General features: G+C 43.9%; 1 protein-coding gene across 1 annotated transcript; it reads left to right on the plus strand.

The window, feature by feature from the left end:
* Positions 1–1,188: 1,188 nt before the first annotated feature.
* LOC147673405 (vomeronasal type-2 receptor 26-like) lies at positions 1,189–2,097 on the plus strand. Its single transcript, XM_086945497.1, has one exon. The coding sequence runs from the start codon at positions 1,189–1,191 to the stop codon at positions 2,095–2,097; it is 909 nt and encodes a 302-aa protein (XP_086801623.1).
* Positions 2,098–19,107: the final 17,010 nt, after the last annotated feature.

Consider the following 19,107-nt stretch of genomic DNA (forward strand, 5'->3'; position numbering starts at 1 on the left):
AGTTCTAAATCCAGGGGAGAATCCACCGGTGGAACGTAATACACTATAATATCCTTTTGCCGAAGGATATTACCACCAAAGGCTTTCTTCCTATAAAACCATTCCTCCAGAAACCTCAATATTTTCCATTACAATCCACCTTCATATCTCCTTAGTATAATTAGCAGTCACATGAGGTAAGTGCTCTACCAAATTCTCACAGTCCTACAACATTCCATCGAAAGAGAGATGGAAATGCAGCGTATCAGAGAAAGAGAACAAGTTGCAGTGTGTTTGACCAGCAGGGTCATACTTTAGTGTCCAATTCTACCATACCACATGGAACATGTTGTACCTATAGTGTCTCTTACTAGGAAGTCTGGATTAACCAAGCACGATTGTGGAAGAAAACTCCAACACCAAGTTCCGGCTGAAGTGGACCCCTCTAGGGTCTGTGATGGGGTCACAGTCCAGGAGCTGAGTCACAGCACGTTTGTGCCCTCATATGGAGGCTTCTAAAATTGGTCACATGGTCACAAGTTCATGATGATTCTGCAATAACTATCACTTCTTAGAGGAGCGGTGTTGGAAGTTTAATGACAATTGAGAAAGGTAAATTATGTAACACTGTATGACCTTTGGTAATGATTTCTACGGCTAGTGTATAGGAATGGTTTTAAGAGTTGGAATTACCCTAATTTATGACTATTTTCTAATGTATTCTCAATAGAAAAAAAATCATCTTGCTGGTTAGCCAAACTTTCTCATGTAGCAGTGTGTTGAGCTCTGATTATCAGAGGGGCTCCAGAATCAATAAATCAATAAACTGGATAGAGTGATTGGGCTGACACATCTTTCCATTAAAGCCACCCTGTTTGAAAGGCAGCTTCTTACATTTGGAAAATATTCTCTTAGAAGGAAATAAGGAGATGATGTTTTAGTGTTTGCATAAGGAATAAAAACATTCTAAACTTTGAAGAGTTATCTTACAGTTTTATGAATTTTGATGTCATTCAGAAAGCGTATATACAGTATCCTTTAACCAAATAACTCACTCATACGCGGAGCCAAAGTAATAGTATTTTGAAGACACACTTCAACTTGTGTTGTATGACCAATAAGATATCATGTTTGACACAAGTTTCGTTTCATTTGATTTTGTGCCAATCCCTATCCATATCTTCTTTTTATTAAGATGCCATTGACTGCATGAAGTGTCCGGACGATCAGTGGCCCAATGAGAATCAAGACCTTTGCATCCCTAAAGTTGAAGAATACCTTTCTTTCCATGAGCCATTGGGTACCATCCTATCTTCCCTTACTGCTCTGTTCTTCCTGTTGACCGCAAGTGTTCTCAGTGTCTTCACCAAGCACCGCGGTACTCCCATCGTCAAGGCAAACAACCGGACTCTAAGCTACATTCTTCTGGTGTCAATCCTGTTCTGCTTTCCCTGCTCCTTGCTGTTCATTGGTCGACCAGAGAGAGTACATTGCTGGCTGCGTCAAGGATTGTTTTCTACGTTCTTTTCATTTGCTGTCTCGTGTGTACTCGCAAAAACCATTACAGTGGTCATTGCATTTCGCGCCACAAAGCCAAACTCCTCCTTGAGAAAATGGGTGGGGCCCGCCATTCCTAACTCCATAATCACAATATGCTCCATTACTCAGGTTGTGATATATATCACTTGGCTGGCAGCCTACCCTCCATTCCCTGAGCTGAACAAGCAGGCCTTTAAAGGGAGGATAGTGCTGGGCTGCAATGAAGGATCTCTCTTCTATCACTATGGCATGAAGTCATATCTTGGGTTTCTGGCACTGGTGACTCTGGTGGTCGCTTTCTTGGCACGAAAGCTACCTAGTGGCTTCAACGAAGCACAGCACATCACCTTCAGCATGCTGGTGTTCACCAGCGTTTGGGTATCCTTCATCCCGGCCTACCTCAGCACCACAGGAAAGTACACAGTAGCCGTCGAGGCCTCTGCTATTCTCTCTTCCAGTGCGGGGTTGCTCTGCTGTATTTTTGCTCCAAAGTGTTACATCATAATCTTAAGGCCTGAAATGAACACTAGAGAACATTTAATAGGAAAACACTTGCCCAACAGCATGGAAAGGCTTTAAGCTTATAAGTACCTTCTGAATGGAGGAAGCAGCCACTGTCTTTCAACTCAGTTATCACAATTTAGAGCATTCTTGGAGTGTGATGAGAGAGGCAAACCATCATTTTCATTGGATGATAATTGACCACAACCAGATAGCTCCTGAAAAAATAGATAGTCATCCTCATAACTCAAGATTAAATGATGATTTGCCCACAATATAAGACAGCCTGTCAGCCATTTTGGATCAGCTGTTTTTGCCTTAAAATCAGGACACAAGACCAGAGGGTGTCATGGTTGTGGAGTTTCTCTTCTAAGTCCAGTGTTTTCTGCAAAATATTTTAAGAAATTCTTTTATGTGTTATTACATGAGTTGCCCCACATTTTGCCCAGCTTGTTCCTGTTTCAGTTTCAAAATGAATGTTCAAGGACAGGACTTACCTTGTACTAACTATTGCATTGAATGATTTTATGGAATATTTGTGTTGCTCTAAAATGCAGTAACTTGGGGCCTGATTTGGAGTTTGATGGACGGGGTGCTTTATCAGCAGCGGAGTCCTCTGTCTGTCAAACTCTCGATCCACCGGTCCGATTTAGATTGAAACGTGCCGCCAGATTTATGCCAAAGGAGTGAAATATACTGCTCTTATACTAAACTTCCTCTGATGATCAAAGGGACTATGGGCCTTGGAAAGTAAGTCATCAGGCTGTGAGCTATCTGGATGGGTAGTTGGATTTCATTTTTATTTTTTATTTTTTTTACTGTCTATCACCACCAGGGATAAATACCCGCACTCACCCCATGGGAGGAAATTCCCATTGAGTCTGGGCCATTAATGTTTTCTTTTCCAACTCCTGTTTTGGGAGCGTGTTTTTGGAAAAGAAGAACGACCTTTAAATGTTTAGTGTAAGCGTGCACCATAAACGATGAATCAACTGCCATGTGTACATACAAACGCAGGGAGTTCACAAAAGGGCCGGTAGTGAACTCTAAAGGAAGGGTAGTCTAAAGGAAGGGAGGCGGATGTAAAGTCCTCTGCCCTCATGACTGCCTTTACTTTAAACCTATAATCTTTTCTATTTTTATATATTACTATTACTTAACCCACAGCTTTCCAAACTTTTCATGTAGGTGACACACTTTTGTGAAAAAAAAATTCAGGGACACGGTAACGCGAGGAAGCGCTGCAAGCAAGCCCGAACCACCTATGGTGGGTTCAGACCCCCACCCCACACACACCACCCGACAATCACACCACCCCACACAACCCCCCCCACACACACACAACCCCACACACACCCCACACAACCCCCCCACACACACCCCACACAACCCCCCCACACACACCCTACACACCCCCACACACACCCCAAACCCCACCCAACACACCCCACCCCCCCCCCACATGCACACCCCCCACACACAACCCCCCCCACACACCCCCCCCCACACACACACACAACCCCCCACACACAACCCCACACACAAAAATGCAAGTGTCCGTCTGTAACACAACTGGTGCTCATGTAAAGCACTCTGATACCTTTGGCTCTAGTTTGGATGGTTTCTACCATATCTTAGCTTGTAAAAACAAAACAAATGAAATGCATGCTTCCAAGTGGAAATATTGGCCCGGGAGAGAAAGAAAGGGTGGATATGCAAGAGGATGAAACATAAAAGGAGGAAGGCGTGTGAAGGACAAGTAGGGGGAAGGGAGAAGCATTGGCACTTTGCAGACTGCGCCTGACATGTGTAGATCTTAAGCAGGAGTCAGGCACCAGGCACATCTATGAAACACTACTTCAGAATGACGGCAATGCAATAAACACCCCGTGTGTCCCTGGACTCGTTGCTGTGACAGCAGGAGGCAGTTCCATCTGACCGAAGTGTGGGTCTGGGGCAAACTAATCCCCGCCCCGCCACCCTTAGCTACAGAGCTCCCTAAAAAGTCAGCATCGGGCGGCCTCAGGAAGCCTCCCTCCGAAGTGGCATATACAGAATAATAAACAAGAAGTGCTAGTCTCACTCCTGGCCCTGGTCAACGGGGAGCTGGGTGGGAGCCTGCAAAGTTCGCGTCACTTTCGAACGAGTGATGTTGTTCTTTTTCTGCAAAAGAGCAGCCCTTGGAATCGCTCGCTCCTCTAAAGGTGCTCGAGGCAGCTAGCTCCTCGAGCGGTGGTGGCAGCACTCCCTGCGGGAGCTTCAAATGGAACAAGTGGCAGAGTCCGGCAGGAGACTGGGGAGCCAGCGTCAAAAGACACGCATTGAAGACAAAGGGCGCGGACACGCGGGGTGCGCACCCCCACTGACGGCTCGTCTTGAGGGTCTGCCATGCATTGCAGTATTACACCTCCACTTGGAACCTGCGCACACCTCACTTTTTCCTCCTGTGTTGCGCCGTTTGCTGCCTCTTGCATTTGGTTTGCTCACAATTGTCCCTCGTGTACCTTAAGGTTTCCTTTTGTAATCTTCTCCTCCTCATGGATCATTCCTGTTCCTATTGTGAAGCGCTCCGACGCCTTCGAGTAAAGTCGGCGCGAAGAAAAACGAATCCCTGCACTGGACCGAAATTACAGAGCAGGCGGGCGCCATCTCCAGCGTTTCAGCCCCCACCCCCATTGGTATCAGAGGGCTTCAGCCCCCACTCATCCCCCCCCCCCGTTGTGTGTGGCAGCCCGGGACCGCTCACAGCCGCACCCGAGCACTTCACAGGTCGTTAAAGACCATGTACATGTTAATGGGGCCTTGTTTTTTGTCTCACCCCTTCTAAGACCCCCTGCAGCTCGACAGACAGACAGATGAGATGCCGGCAGACGGCATCTCATCTCATCGCGCGACACACCTACGGCTGGGGCGCGACACAGTAATGTGTCGCGCCACACAGTTTGGAAAGCTGTAACTTAACCGCTTCGCTGCAGCCGGAATTCCCCCGCTGTGCTGGAGAATTCGACACGTGCGCCGTTCGGACGGCCTGCGGCCGAGCTCCGCACACGCCCACCGTGATGTCAGACGGCCGGGGGACGTCCGACGCACAGAAGGGGTTAAAAGTCGCTCATCTCTTCTGAAATCAATTTCTGCTCCCTAATGCTGTGTTGGACAGCATTCAATGACCATGGATGGTCAGGATGCACAAGCTTCATGAATCCTAGATCATGTAAAGGAAATCGCAGTCACCCCCCTCTATTTATCATAATCGTTGACTCAAACTCACTTGGGAGGAAAACAGCATCTGTAATACGGCTACAAGATTTACGACAATATGGTTATGATAATTCCGGGTGCAGAATTACTACACCATTAATAAATGAGGAAAAGGTAACAAACACAAGTAGCGCTCCTGCACATCGATTCAAGCACGTTTTCTCTCGTTACACAAAATTTTGCCTGAATAGATCCTACCTGCTTTTAACCTGTGAAATGGGACCAAGGAAATCCAAAGATACTGGTTGTCCAACACATCGCACAATCCAGATTGGGTTGGTAACTCCTGTTTCTGGCAGAGTAGGTTTCCACTGGGAAATTATGATTCATAATAAGGCATTCAGTCATGAGGCTGAGGATCAGCAAAGCAATAGCTCCTTAGAGTATTTATAATTACCAATCATAGGATAGCACTCTTTGATAGATGTTGGAAGCCACAGTGGAAAGTTCTCCAGAACACTTGCTGCAATGCCATAACACGGTCGGTCCAGCTTTCCTTGAAAGTTTAGTTTTGTCAGGTACAGGGACTTTTGGAACTGAATTTAAACATTTACTTACCTCCCTTTCAGTACACTTCACTTCTAAGGCAGTGACGTTTTCTCGTGACTTTATTAGGCAGAATCAGGTATTACTATATGTGCTTATTTATATGCCTCATTCAACTGAAACGTGTATCTCACTTTTATGTGTTAACGACTAGAATAAGGATATCCTATATGAATCTATAGGAATGTGAGTGGTTTGAGAAATGTCGGTAGTATATGGTGGAATCAAAAACCTGCTTTGATGTGGCTACATCCGATTAAGGTTCTTAAACACGACTTTGATGCGCCCACATCACAAACTAAAAGGTAAGCAATGCTGAGTAAAATTGTGGTAACCAAATTGCTTTGTTTTAGATTTTACATATCTTATTTTTAGTTTGTTAATCAGATGCCATTCGTTTTGTAGCACTATTTTTTGTGAAAGCATTATCATTTTCACCATAGGGGATTTTAGACAGCTCTCTTCATCTATTGGTCTGCTGAATTATCATTCATTCAATCTTTGCTTCCACCCACTCTCCACAATGGGAACATTTGCCATAAAAGTAGTCCCTTTTGTTTTTAAATATAGTAAATTTTTCCGGGAAAATTGTCTTTCTTTACTTTTAACAGGCGCTCTGCAGCTCCTAGACACTACTGTGATGCCATTGTTGATGCTTGGGGCATATGCTGTACCCTACATGGGCACTTCTTGCAGCGGCCATATTGGGGCTGCTTTGCCATTTTTAAGAACAAAAAAGACTTTTAAAAGAAGGGTTTTAAGGTGCATAAGCACAGTTGGCTAGCTTTGATTTTTTTTAGCACTATATGACAAAAACCAGAATAAGAGGGCTTCCTAGTTATTTGCATGCACACACAACCATGGGTGATTTGATTTTCTGATGTTATGCCTCCTTTTGGGATTGGCTATGGCAATGTAAGGCGGTATTTTGCATTTTTACTAAAAACTAAAGCATGAAATGTAGCTGTGTGAAAGTGTGCTTTGCATGACACAATATTTGAGCATGTTTTGCCTATTGCCTGTTCCTGTGGCATATGAATTTGGATATGCACTTATTAGAAAATCTGTTCAGAGGCTTGTTGGATGTGTCAACTACAGACATGTACTCAGTTGGTGCATGTTGCATGCAATGAGATGTGGACATTCAGAATATATACGAATTTAAAACTGATGTGCATCTTTCGCCATATGTTGGATTAGGTTAGGGGTGTGCATGCACCAGTGTTCAATTGTGGGGTGAATGTTTCTTTGGGGACCTGAAAGGTATACTGATTTGCGATCTGGGAGGGGCTCATATGTGCACAAATTACCTAGTGTGTGTTTTTTTAATGGCTCGATGCTTAAAGCTACCTTTCCATAATCTGATTGATGTTGTGTGTCTGTTCATTTTAGCTGTGTGGATGTGGCACAATGATACACCAGCTGAAGTGAGAGTGAGTGGGTGCAGAAAGCAGAGTGTGAGTATGTGTGGGAGTAGTGTACTATGCCCCTTACCCAATGTCACATTGATGTTTATTTAGCCTCTGTGGATCACTAAATTCTTTATGTGAGCTATGTATCGATATCTGTTCATTGTATGTGACTGGATTCAGTTCGCAGTGCACATGGTTTTTTTTTTTTTTTTTTTTTTAGTCCTCATACGCCACTTCCCACCTCTTCTTTTCTTGTACCGCCCTTAGATGGTTTTCAACTCAACTATGAGAGGTTATTGCCTACTGCTTAAGCTACAGACTTGGAGCTTTAGGCAAATGAGAAGTATCACAGCCTTACCCAGTGCAGCAAAGCATATAGACTACATTAACCTCCAAGAGCTTCCAAAGTGACTTAATCATTGGACCGTTCTTCTTCTCACATTGTATCTATCATATATTGTTATTGTTATTATTAGAGCTCCCCTTACCCTCACCCAAAGTGATTTAGAAATAAGGTCCAAAACTGGTGCTTCCTTTTATATTGACCGGCCATATCCAGCTTAGCTATGCCTCTCATTGCTCTGATCCACATTATGTCTGTCGGAGACTCTGGCGATACCCATAATTTGCAAATTTCTCTCCGCGCAATCAAGATGGCATAAAAGAACAGCTTAGATTTGTCATCAATGCCCTTACCTTGTATGTCCAGTCTGCCCGAGATGATCTGTTCAGGGCTTACCTTAATATTCAGCTCCATCATTTTTGATAGCTTTATACTTACAGCTACCCAAAACTCTTGAATCTCCGGGCATGTCGCAAACACGTGGATATCATCTTCATTTGGGCTTTTGCATTTAGGACATAACACCGTACCCCCATCCTTAAACTTAGCGAGAATCTTTAGGGTCCAATATGCCCTGTGGAGAGTGAACAAGTGATTCCTCCTTAAATTTGCAGGCTTAACCACTTTATAAAGAATCAACATATCTACTTGCCATTGTTCTTCTGTATAGTCACAGTTTAACAGTGAAATAGGTCTATATGAGTCCATATATTTTGGAGACTTCCCAGGTTTGGGTATCACTATTATATTTGCCTGGTCCCATGATGTAGGAATCTCCATTCTTTCGGAAAACACCTGATTGAACACCTTAGTTAGTAATGGTGCCAGCCACAGCATTAAACTCTTATATACTTCTACAGGAAGACCATCAGGACCAGGAGCTTTACCTTTTTTTGCCTGTCTGATACCGTCTTCTACCTCTTCCTGCCTGATCTCTCTATTCAAAGCTATTCGGTGTTCTTCCGTAGAGGGCTTTAGAACTCTAACCCACTCCTCTATCCTCTGCCTATCCGGATGTAGGTCCTCACTATAGACTTCCTCGAAATAGTTGTGAAATGCTGACACTATCTCATTTGTATTTGAGGCCACTTTTTCTTCTGCACCAACCTTGATTTCTTTTATCATATTTCTAACCCGATCTTTCCTAACCTTCCAAGCTAGCAGTTTACCTGGATTTTCCCCGTATTCAAAGTGATCCTGTCTAGAGGCCTCCCATCTCTCCTTAACCCTTTTATTAATCACAGTAGTAAGTTGTTCCTTTAACTCTTACAACTCTTTAATAATCTCCTCCTTAGGGGTTGCCCCTGAATTTACAATTATGGTTTCATACTTTCGAATTTCCTGTTCCAATCCGAGTACTTCCTGGTAGTATATTCTCCTTCTGTTGGCCCCTAAAGTTCCCAGTCGCCCCCGGAGAAAAGCCTTAGTAGCCTCCCATACAATGTCCAATCTAGTTGATCCCATATTTTGCTCAATAAAGACCTCAAGCTCTTGTTGAAAGAGCTGCATTGCTTCCTGATCATAGAGAACTGTACGATCCAATCTCCAGACCGAATCCAAATCGCATCTCCCAACTTCCATTTCTAGAAAGACCGCTGAGTGATCGGACAAGTGAACCCCTACATGTACAACCTCTTTCACTTTATCCGTTATTCTTGCATCTAATAGAAAAAAATCTATTCTAGATCTATGACTATATTTTTTATTATAATATGAATATCCAAGCCCAGTCCCAGCCAATTTCCTCCAAATGTCACATAATCCAAACTGTTCTATTAAATTTTTTACAGTAGACGCCATTTTGCAATTTCCCAATGCTCTACTATTCGCAGATCTATCAAGCTTGGCATCTAGTACTGTATTAAAGTCCCTGCAAGAACAACGTAACCTGACAGCCCTGTCATCTCTTTTGTTAGTTCTAACAACGGAGTGTTATCATCCTGATTAGGGCCGTAATATCCAATAATATTATATATTGATCTCGCTAACTTTAAAGTCACAATCAGCCACCTGCCTTTCTTGTCCGCTATACTACTCTCTACCTGGCAGTCCAGCCCATTTCTAATTATCACCAGTATTCCTCTAGTAACCCTTGTTTGTGGTGAACTATAAAAGTGTCTTATCCACCGCAGTCTACCCATATATTGTTTACATTCATCCTCTGTTAAATGAGTCTCTTGAAGAATCATTACATTCGCTGAAGTATCTCTCAAATACTTCAAAATCCTGTCCCTTCTCGCTTTTACCCTTAAACCATTGACATTCCATGACATCCATTTCACCATCTGTGTTCTTCCCCTCGTACTCTTAGCCTCCATCGTCATATGTTGCTTTCGAACTTTTTAACCTCAAGGTGGTCACTGGCATATGAGAACATTTTTGTTTTTCACCCCCCCCCCTCTGCCTAACCCACCCAGCCCACACCTGTGCCCTAACTGTCCCCCCCCCTCCCTTTCGTGCCCCCCTCCCCCCCGGAGAACCCTACCAGATTCCTAAGGCCCAAAGCCTAGGCCCTGTGAGTGCCGGTCACCAGCGTGCGTGCTACCCAAACTTTTGGAAATAACCCATCTTTTTTTTTATTTTTTTTATTATTTGTTTTACACTAATTATGCAGATTACATGCAAGTTACGCTACCCGTGCTTTCGTCCTAGATCAATTAACTATATCCCACCATCCTGACAATACTCCAGGAAGCTATCCACGTCTTCAACAAATCTAAAAGACTACATTTTATTGTTCCACATGACTTTTAAGAAAGCTGGGAATTTTAACTGCACCGTCGCTCCCAACTTCCTTAAAGGCTCAATTCGTTTCCCCAGCTCCCACTGCCTGTTTGCGGTGACTACCGACAGATCTGATCTGATCTCAATTTTAGCTTCCCCCACCGTTAGGGAGCCTTTCTTCAATGCCAGGGCAAGGATCTTTTCTTTTAAACTGTAAGTAAGGAAATTAATCAAGATCCTTCTAGGTTTGGACCGATTTGGATTCAATCTGAAGGGGTCCCTATGTACCCTCTGTATATCAGCAGCAATCTCCTCTTCCGACTCTTCTATCTGCAGTTCAGATTTTAATAAATGGACCACAAAACCTTTTAGATCTTCTCCCTCTTTTCCCTCTGGAAGCTTCAGCACTTTCAGGTTATTCCTTCGCTGCATATTCTCCAACTTTTCTAACCGATCCTCATATGCTCTCTCTCTAAACTTAGCCTCCTCTAACTCCTTACAGTTATCTTCCACAACCGCCTGTATCTCCTTAACCTCCTGCTCAAGTTTTCCTGTCCTTGTGTTTAACTCATCAAACTTGGCCTCCAGTAACCCCACTGCTTCTCTAATACCATCCTGCTTGACCTTAGACTCCTCAAACCCCCTATGTACATCTGCATCTAATTTTCTTAGAAGGTCTATCACCACAGTGTCTGAATGGATCACTTCATCTCCTAAAATGGCTCCCTCCTCTTCAGCCCCTCCCGTCTTATCCGCGTTCTCAACCTCTCCGCCTCCTGGACTTTTCTCTGACTCTATCAGCTTTTTAAATGTGCCATCTTCTGTTTGAGTTACTGACAAACTATCCTCCTTAGCCTCCATCTCTCCCCCTTCTGCCTTTAACTCCTCCTCCCCCTCCACCTCCAGAATTTTATATCGATTCAGACTCAAGTGTTCCACCCAGTCTGCCCAGCTATTATTCAGCTCCGTTGTTGACTCTCCTTGCTTACACCCTCTAGTGAGAACCAAAGTCTTAGGAACAGGTTTAAAAAAAGAGTTTAAAGACGGATTGGTAGAGATTTTCTTCCCTAGAATTCCTAACCTGCTTGTTTGCTTTGTAGTTTGTTTTGTTGTTGTTTTTTTAGAATTTATATTAGGTTTGCTTGAAGCTTTACTCCTCTGCTGTTTCTGGTGTGGGTTATGGGGACTCCACTCCCCCTCTACCGGCCTCCCTGTACTCCTCAAAGCGTAGCCGGAGTTAAACTTTTGCGGGCTTTTTCCTTTTTCCTTTAAACGAGTGACCAGATCTTTACAGTTATTTGACTTCGCAAGACTTCCCCCAGCTAATGCCTCTCGCCCTACTGAGTCCTGTAAGAAAATTTCAGAGCCGGGGTGGTCCCTACTTTTAAGAGGGTGAAAAGCAGGTACTTGGAAACTCCCCTCCTGTGCTAACCCTCTCCCCACAGCCCCACCTGCAGAAAACTGGAATCTCGCCCGCCTGCCTCTGCCTCTTTCTAATGCAGCCCGACTCCAACGTTCAAAACCTCCTGGCGAGGACACCTCAGGCAGACTACATGCTTCACCCTTCTCAGCTGCCTTCACTGCCACTAGTGCAGTGCAGCTTACGACGCCTGTGCTATCCATAAGCCGCTGCCGCCTTGAGCCGCCTCCTCTGCTACTCTGCTGCCTGTACGCCGGCAGAGCCTGTCAGGATTCCAATCAAGAGATAACTCTCCGCTATCCGCTATCCCGCTATGTTTTCTAAATCGCACCACACTATCACGGGTTCACAAACGGCTTTAAAACCTCAGAATCGCTGCTTGTCCATAGTTTTTCTCGCCGCCGTTTCTTTTTTACTCGAGCCTGCGGACCTGCACGCCGCCTCTGACCGGCACTCCCGACCAGTCCCTCAAGCTGGCCGCCATGTTCTCCCTAACCACGCCCCCCGTCACCCACCCGCAGTGCACATGTTAAAAGGTCAAGGGGCAGAGATATTGTTCTAAAAAGAACATTGGCCTTTTTTGCATACATCCTCATTAAAAAGTTATGAAATCCTTATTAGAACATTGGAATGTTGGGAGCTCAATTGAAAACAATGGAGCGCTCCTGGCTTCTAATGGCTGGTAGAAGCCCGGAGCTCCAACATTATAATGAGGGTTCCCAGTTTTCCTTTTAAAGGATTTTTACATATAAATACAGACTGAAAACAAGTTTTCCCTTGTCTGTATTTATATGTAAAAAACAGGAAAATACTAGCACATTTTGCTGTGCTGCCGTGCTCCAGCAGAGTTGCCTCGCCACGCCCTCTTCCTGATTCTAGGGCTGTGGTTGCCTCCAGTAACACGAAACACCAGCTTCAGTTTTGCTGGAAATTTCTTCCAATGAGGGGTATTTTTGAGCTCCTGTCGGCCTTTTGTTAGTTGCCCCCGCCATGACTGGGGCTCGTCTCCGCCCCTCGAGTGAGCTCTGGACAGCCATTTCACAACAAAGGTAAGTGCTTGGGGGAAGGGGGACTGGAATCAGTAGGGTATGTAGTTTTGGGGTGGCTAAAGCAGGAATTGGATGCCAGCTTCCTCCCCCCACACCCCCTCCCCACAGTGGGGCGGCACAGTCTAGCTACGTCAGTGTAGTAATTGCAAAGTTTGTGGCCGGACTGCAGAGCAGTACACTGGGTACATGTGCTGCAAGAACAGTCCAACCCCAAACTCGGCAAACTGCCGGGAGTATTTGGAGAGTTGTGACCGGACTGCATAGCCCATACCCGGTGATGTCTCTTCCTTCTTGCCCGGACAAGACAAGGACAGTGCCCACTTCTGCTGCTCCCCTCTTTCTTCCTCTTATTCCCTCTCTTTCTGTCGTGCTCCTCCTCACTTGCAGAAAACCGTGACTGTTCTTTCCTCTCCTTTCCGTCATTCGTTCCCCAGTAAAATGGATCCAAAAAAAGAGGAAACACTTTTCTTGCTAATGTCTTTTTCTGACATTTTTCTATTCCAAAACACGACCTCAGGAGGAGGGAAAAAAGTTTTTAAAATACGAACAATAAATACATAACTAAATAAAACAAGACAGAGTAGTCGCAAAGTGGCCAGATTGGTTTTATTCACACCCAAACACATTAGTGCCACCTTACAGATTTTGCCAGTGAAGCGCTACTTTTCTTTTATGTCCTTAGCTTTCTGAATAATGAGTGTAAAAGCTTTAGGTTGTATTTCCTATAAGTGTTTGTTTTTTCCAGAATGTTGTTACTTTTTTCAGGCAGCAAATTACTTTTTTCTAGTGCATAGTTTGAATTGAGTTGCTTCCAGGTATTTATAGCGGGGCACAATTGGGTTTTAGCTGAAGGCAGTGTGAGTTTCTCTCAGTGGGGCAGTATGGTGTTCAGTAATCAGTGGGGGAGAGGATTTAGCACTCTGCAGATGACAGAAACTGCAAGGCTCTGAAACAAATGGCTTGTGATAGCACTTTTAAGCGTATTTGGGACATCCTGCGAATGGCAAAGTTTTCAGATGATTGTATTGTGTTGACCAAGAACAACTGAGTGCATGTGTGCCTTTTCAATTTAAATAATTGTGGAAAAATAATAGCTGCAGCGTCGTCTTCTGCTTGTGGCAAAAATAAATGGGGATAAATACAGATAAAATGCAAAAAGAATAAATATGGATAAATACAGACGGAAATGGCAAAAAACATAATTACCATAAAACCGGGAGCCCTAATTATAATGTTTGACTTTGTTCACAGCTATGGATGTGAACAAAGGCATCAGGCAGCCCGAAGAGATTTCAACCCCCTCGGGCTCCCTGAAGCCTTTGTTTATTTGTTACAACATTCTGCCCTGTAGTGGCAGAATGGCCTAATAGCCTTCGTAGCTGGTTTATACCGACTATAAAAGTGCTGCTCCCTTGTTAAAGGCCTCACCTTCGTCTCTGGCCTTTAAAGTTGGAGTGTCATGCCCCGAGATCCCTCTTGTGAAGAAGCCTGATTGCCTTGTCACTATAAAAGGCGCACTAAGGCAACAGAACGCCGCTTTGCGTTCTAGCGTCTAGCTCCCCCTTCCGTATGTTCTGCCCCCGTGGGATTTGCCTGACTTCCGGTTTTGTTCGTTGGGTTTCCTGTTCTGTTTCTCAGTGTCCTCTGTACTGGAGATCTGTTCTGTTGTACCCGGCGGCCTTCCTTGGCGGTTCCTCTACCGCGCTGACCCTCTTAATTCTGTTTTCTTTATTGTTTCTTTTCACAAACTCGTGGGAGGCAACTCGTGTTTGTTTACTATTTCCTTTCTCCATTATACTCCCCGATTCCTGGTCCTCCGCCCGACGGCCGGGTTTTACCCCGTCGTCCGGCCGGGTACTGCTCATCCCAGACATCCCTGTTCCTCGTGCTCCGCCCGACGGCCGGGTTTTACCCCGTAGTCCGGCCCGGTACTGCTTATCCCAGACACCCCTGCTCCTGGTGCTCCGCCCGACGGCCGGGTCCTTCCCCGTCATCCGTCCGGGTACTGCCTGCTGCATATTTTGGTTCACTGGCCGGAGCTGTCTCCCGTTGGGTGAACCACCCAACCAGCCTTCCCTTTGGCATTTCGGAATACTCTTGTTTGGGGCACTTGCGTGGACCAGTGTGTTTCGCTGCTCAGCCACTAGAATCACGGTAACAGCGCATCGCGCTGCCTTTATTATTATCTTGTATGTGGTTAATGTCGTATTTGACTAGTGTGATATTCTTTGGCAGATTACACCTTGTACAATTTATCAGAATAAAGGCTCGCACAAGTGCAATTCACCTTGGAATAGAGTTTGGGCGCTCTTCAAGTATCCTTGATAAAGATAGTGTGGTGAGATTTACATATCACTTTCTTATTATACTAGAACAGAGTGGGATAGAGTGCTTATACTCTTGGTCCTTTTCTAGCACAGAGAGAGCGGACGCCAATTCTACTCACCAGTGGTATCTCAAGGGCCAGACTATTAGCAGTAGTAGGTGCAGTCTATATATGTATGTAGGCATTGTTTATGTACACTGTTTTGTACTACAGTATAGGCTGTAACGTCTTCCTTCCCAACAAGAGTCCACATTGAAGTTCCACAGCCAAGACCTATTTTTTCCCCGCTTTTCCTTGTTTTGTTTCCCTGTTTTCCCCTGGCGTGCCATCCGATACTCTAGAGTCTGATAGAGTCGGAAGGCCGTGGGGGAAGGCTGAGGACTACTCTCCAGATTCCTGAGGCTCCTGCAGAACAAGCCTGGAAATCATTACATGGAGCTGGCCTTTATTAACCGGTATAGCCCACTACGGCAGGCTATAAGGCTATATTAGAACATTGGAATGGAGTGCCTCTGGGCTTATAATGTCTGGAAGAAGCCCGGAGCTCCAACATTCCAATGTTTGCCTTCTTGTTTCTCCCCTTTTAATTTAGAACATTCTACTCTTAGTGGTTGGAAAGTTCTAACACCGTTATAACCCTTCTGCTTTGAGATATAACGGTTGTTAACCCCTTCACTGTGGGGGTAAATCCCCCACAGCGCGGGGGAGGAGGTGGGCCGCGGCGCCGGGGTGCTCATGACCATCCCAGCTCATCATGAGTTACAGTAGAGTTGTGCTCATGACGAGATGTGCTCGTCACAACTCCGTCCACTGATAAATTCTCCCGCACAGGTGGGGAATCAATCTCGCGTGGGCAGACCGCAGCAGTTATGACGAGCCCAGCTCGTCATGAGCAAAGCTCTACTGTGACTCATGACGAGCTGGGCTCGTCATGAGCATGGAAGAGGTTAAAGGGCCTCTCCCTCATTATCGGCCCTCGCCCGGGCCTATAACTTGGGTTTAGGGCCTTGAACAATCGATATAGCCCTCACACTTATTTATTGACTAAAGTGACGGGCGGCAAAGAGGCAACAAGTCCTGAATGGGGAGAACAGCGTGGAGTGCGCTCTCGAGCGTGAGGGCTTTTTGGATTGAAACAATTCACGCGGCTGCCCGAGCCACGTTTAACGAGATGTGCACCACTCCTGCAACATTGAGAGGTCTATGGAGGACAATGTTCCGATACCAAAGAACGCTGTTCTGTGCGCAATAGAGCCTGCCACTGGTAAAGTTCTTTCCTACCAAAGGTATTTTAATTAAAAGCTTCAATTTCATGCAAAGACATGGAAACTACTAGAGGAAATGCAAATAATTTACTTGCGGGACTGCAACATTCAGCATGCCGCGCACTCGCGGTGTACCATGCCCACTGAGGGCGGTCCAACTTAGTCAATAAATAAGTGTAAACACAAGTAAAAGCGTTTTCGTGTCAATGCATGCAAGGTCATGACTAAGAGGAGTGGTGCCTCGAAACGCGTCAAGCATACAGATAATGTGAACGGTAAGGTGACGGGCGGCAAAGAGGCAACAAGTCCTGAATGGGGAGAACAGCGTGGAGTGCGCTCTCAAGCGTGAGGGCTTTTTGGATTGAAATATATATATATATATATATATATATATATATATATATATATATATATATATATATATATATATATATATATATATATATATATATATATATATATATATATATATATATATATATATATTTTTTTTTTTATCCAATGAGCCACTCAGGGAGCATTATTAGTTTTTTTTAAACAAGATCCCCTAAAAAATACCTCAATATTTTGTTGTAAACTGTCTCTTTTATGCAATCAATAATACATCTAAAACAAAGGATCTCATTCAGAATGTATTTATTAGTCACAAGAAGAAGTTTACCAACAGTACAAAATATTTAATTGTATTAAACATTTCTCTCCTGTAAAACAGGTTATATCACTATCAAAATATAAAAAAACAATTTAATATACAATTTAAATTATTAAATCAATTGTGATATACTCTGTCTCTAATTTTAGTAAACATAATCACTGCATAGATAAACATATATGTCATGCTGGACTTCTATAACTTGCCTTTTTAAAACAGTCAACGTTCAGAAGTACCCTCAGCACCTACACAAATAAAACTATAAGGATCTGATTCACAATGGACATGTTTAAAGCCGAAAATCTATCTATCATAGGTTTCTTAAGATTTGCACAGATTTATAACATCAAGTGGTAAAGAATGGATTTATTTATTATTTATTTATTTTGAGAGTTTTATATAGCGCAAACAAGATCTTTGCAGATATCAGAGCGCTTTACAAACAGAGGGTACATGATCATAGCCAAAACAGGTAAGTTGGTAGAGCTAACAGTACAAATAGGTGTAAGGCAATAAAACAAATAAGCAAAGACAATAAAACCAAATAATACAGATAAGCATAGTTCCAGGAATTTATAATCAAACTACCGATGACAGTCTTGGTCGGTGACAAAAAGGAAGGCAATTCATGCATTCCCATGGATACAGCCCATCCATATGTAATCAAGAAAAGAGAAGAGATGACAAATGAAAGGACTTTTAGTGCAGCGGGAATGTGCATTCCAACATTAAACATCTTTTCTTTTATTGCTCACCAGGAAAATACTATCCCATTCGAGAAATTAGTCCGCTTATTTCCACAGGAAAGACATAGGGCTAGAGGAGATTGAGGTACTTTCCTATACATTTGCTATTCTTCCCCAACTACTGGTGAGAGTAAAGGTTTGCATACAAATAGTGAGGATAGAAATATAGAGGATATGTGTGAATACCCATAAATTGTGAATCTCTGCGTATTTGTACCTTTGACCTCCGCAGTAAACCCCTTTTTCCCCTATCTAAATCCTGAAGTTACTCAGATCGACCATACTTACGGATTTTCAAAATGTGCATGTTCCATCAATGCATGTATCAATTCTTCGAACCAGGAACTAACATTTGAGATCAAAAATGGGATTCTGGGAATCAGGCACTAACATAACATAGCATGAAACATAACATAACATGTGAAAACCTAAATCTCTTCAAACAGTAGTTTCAAGCACCAGTTCCCTGTTTAGTATGATGGTGTGTGCAAGTAAGAAGGAAGTATCATAAGTCTCAGGATTATCTTATACTTTCTACTTGTGCAGCAAAAGTAAATCAATGTGCGCCAGAAACAGGCTCCATGACGCTTCCTATGTGGGTGGAAGACTGTGTTTAAGACTCCGACTCAGTCAGTGAAACACCATTTTAGGGATGTGACAATCGACAGATGGACATAATGACAACTCACAATACTAATTCTGACAAAGCGGAGCCTGAATGAGGTAGAACAATAACTTTCGAATAGCACTTATTTGGAAGTGCAGGATTTCCTTTCATAATATTGCTTTACATGCAGGGCTTTAGCCCCCTTGACAATGAAATAAAGCTTTTAGGCAACCACTCACAATGCCAATCGGTCTCAATTTGCCACTGCTTTGTAGTCGTCAATAGCGTCTTTGCCAATACAGCATGCTTTTAATTCTGCCAGCATTGTTATTTGTTATTTGTTAATAAAAATTTAATACCGCGCACATACACCAATTGGTTTCTTGGCGCTCAAAGACAGTGGGCTATGGCGTGGGGGGTGTAGGCAGCTAGCCATGGGCAAGACGAAACAAGTGAGTTTTTAAAGATTTACGGAAGGTGGGGTAGTCAGAGATGAGTCGAATAGGGAGGGGAAGGGAGTTCCAAGTGGATGGGGCAAGAAAGGAAAAGGCAGCACCGCCGTGCTTCTTGCGTCTAAACCTGGGAGTGACCAACAGGTTGTGGGCAGAGGATCTGAGGTGTCGAGGGGGAACATAAGGGTGAAGGCGGAAAGAAATAAAAGCTGGAGCAGAAACAAAAAGAGATTTAAAAACAGTGCAAGCAAGTTTGAAAATGCAGCGTTGCGCAACCGGGAGCCAGTG

This window comes from Lissotriton vulgaris, chromosome 12 (assembly GCF_964263255.1).
Source record: "Lissotriton vulgaris chromosome 12, aLisVul1.2, whole genome shotgun sequence".
Taxonomy (NCBI): domain Eukaryota; kingdom Metazoa; phylum Chordata; class Amphibia; order Caudata; family Salamandridae; genus Lissotriton; species Lissotriton vulgaris.

Excerpts from the sequence above, each read along its gene's own strand:
- LOC147673405 (XM_086945497.1), top strand. The coding sequence starts at position 1,189 with ATGAAGTGTCCGGACGATCAGTGGCCCAATGAGAATCAAGACCTTTGC.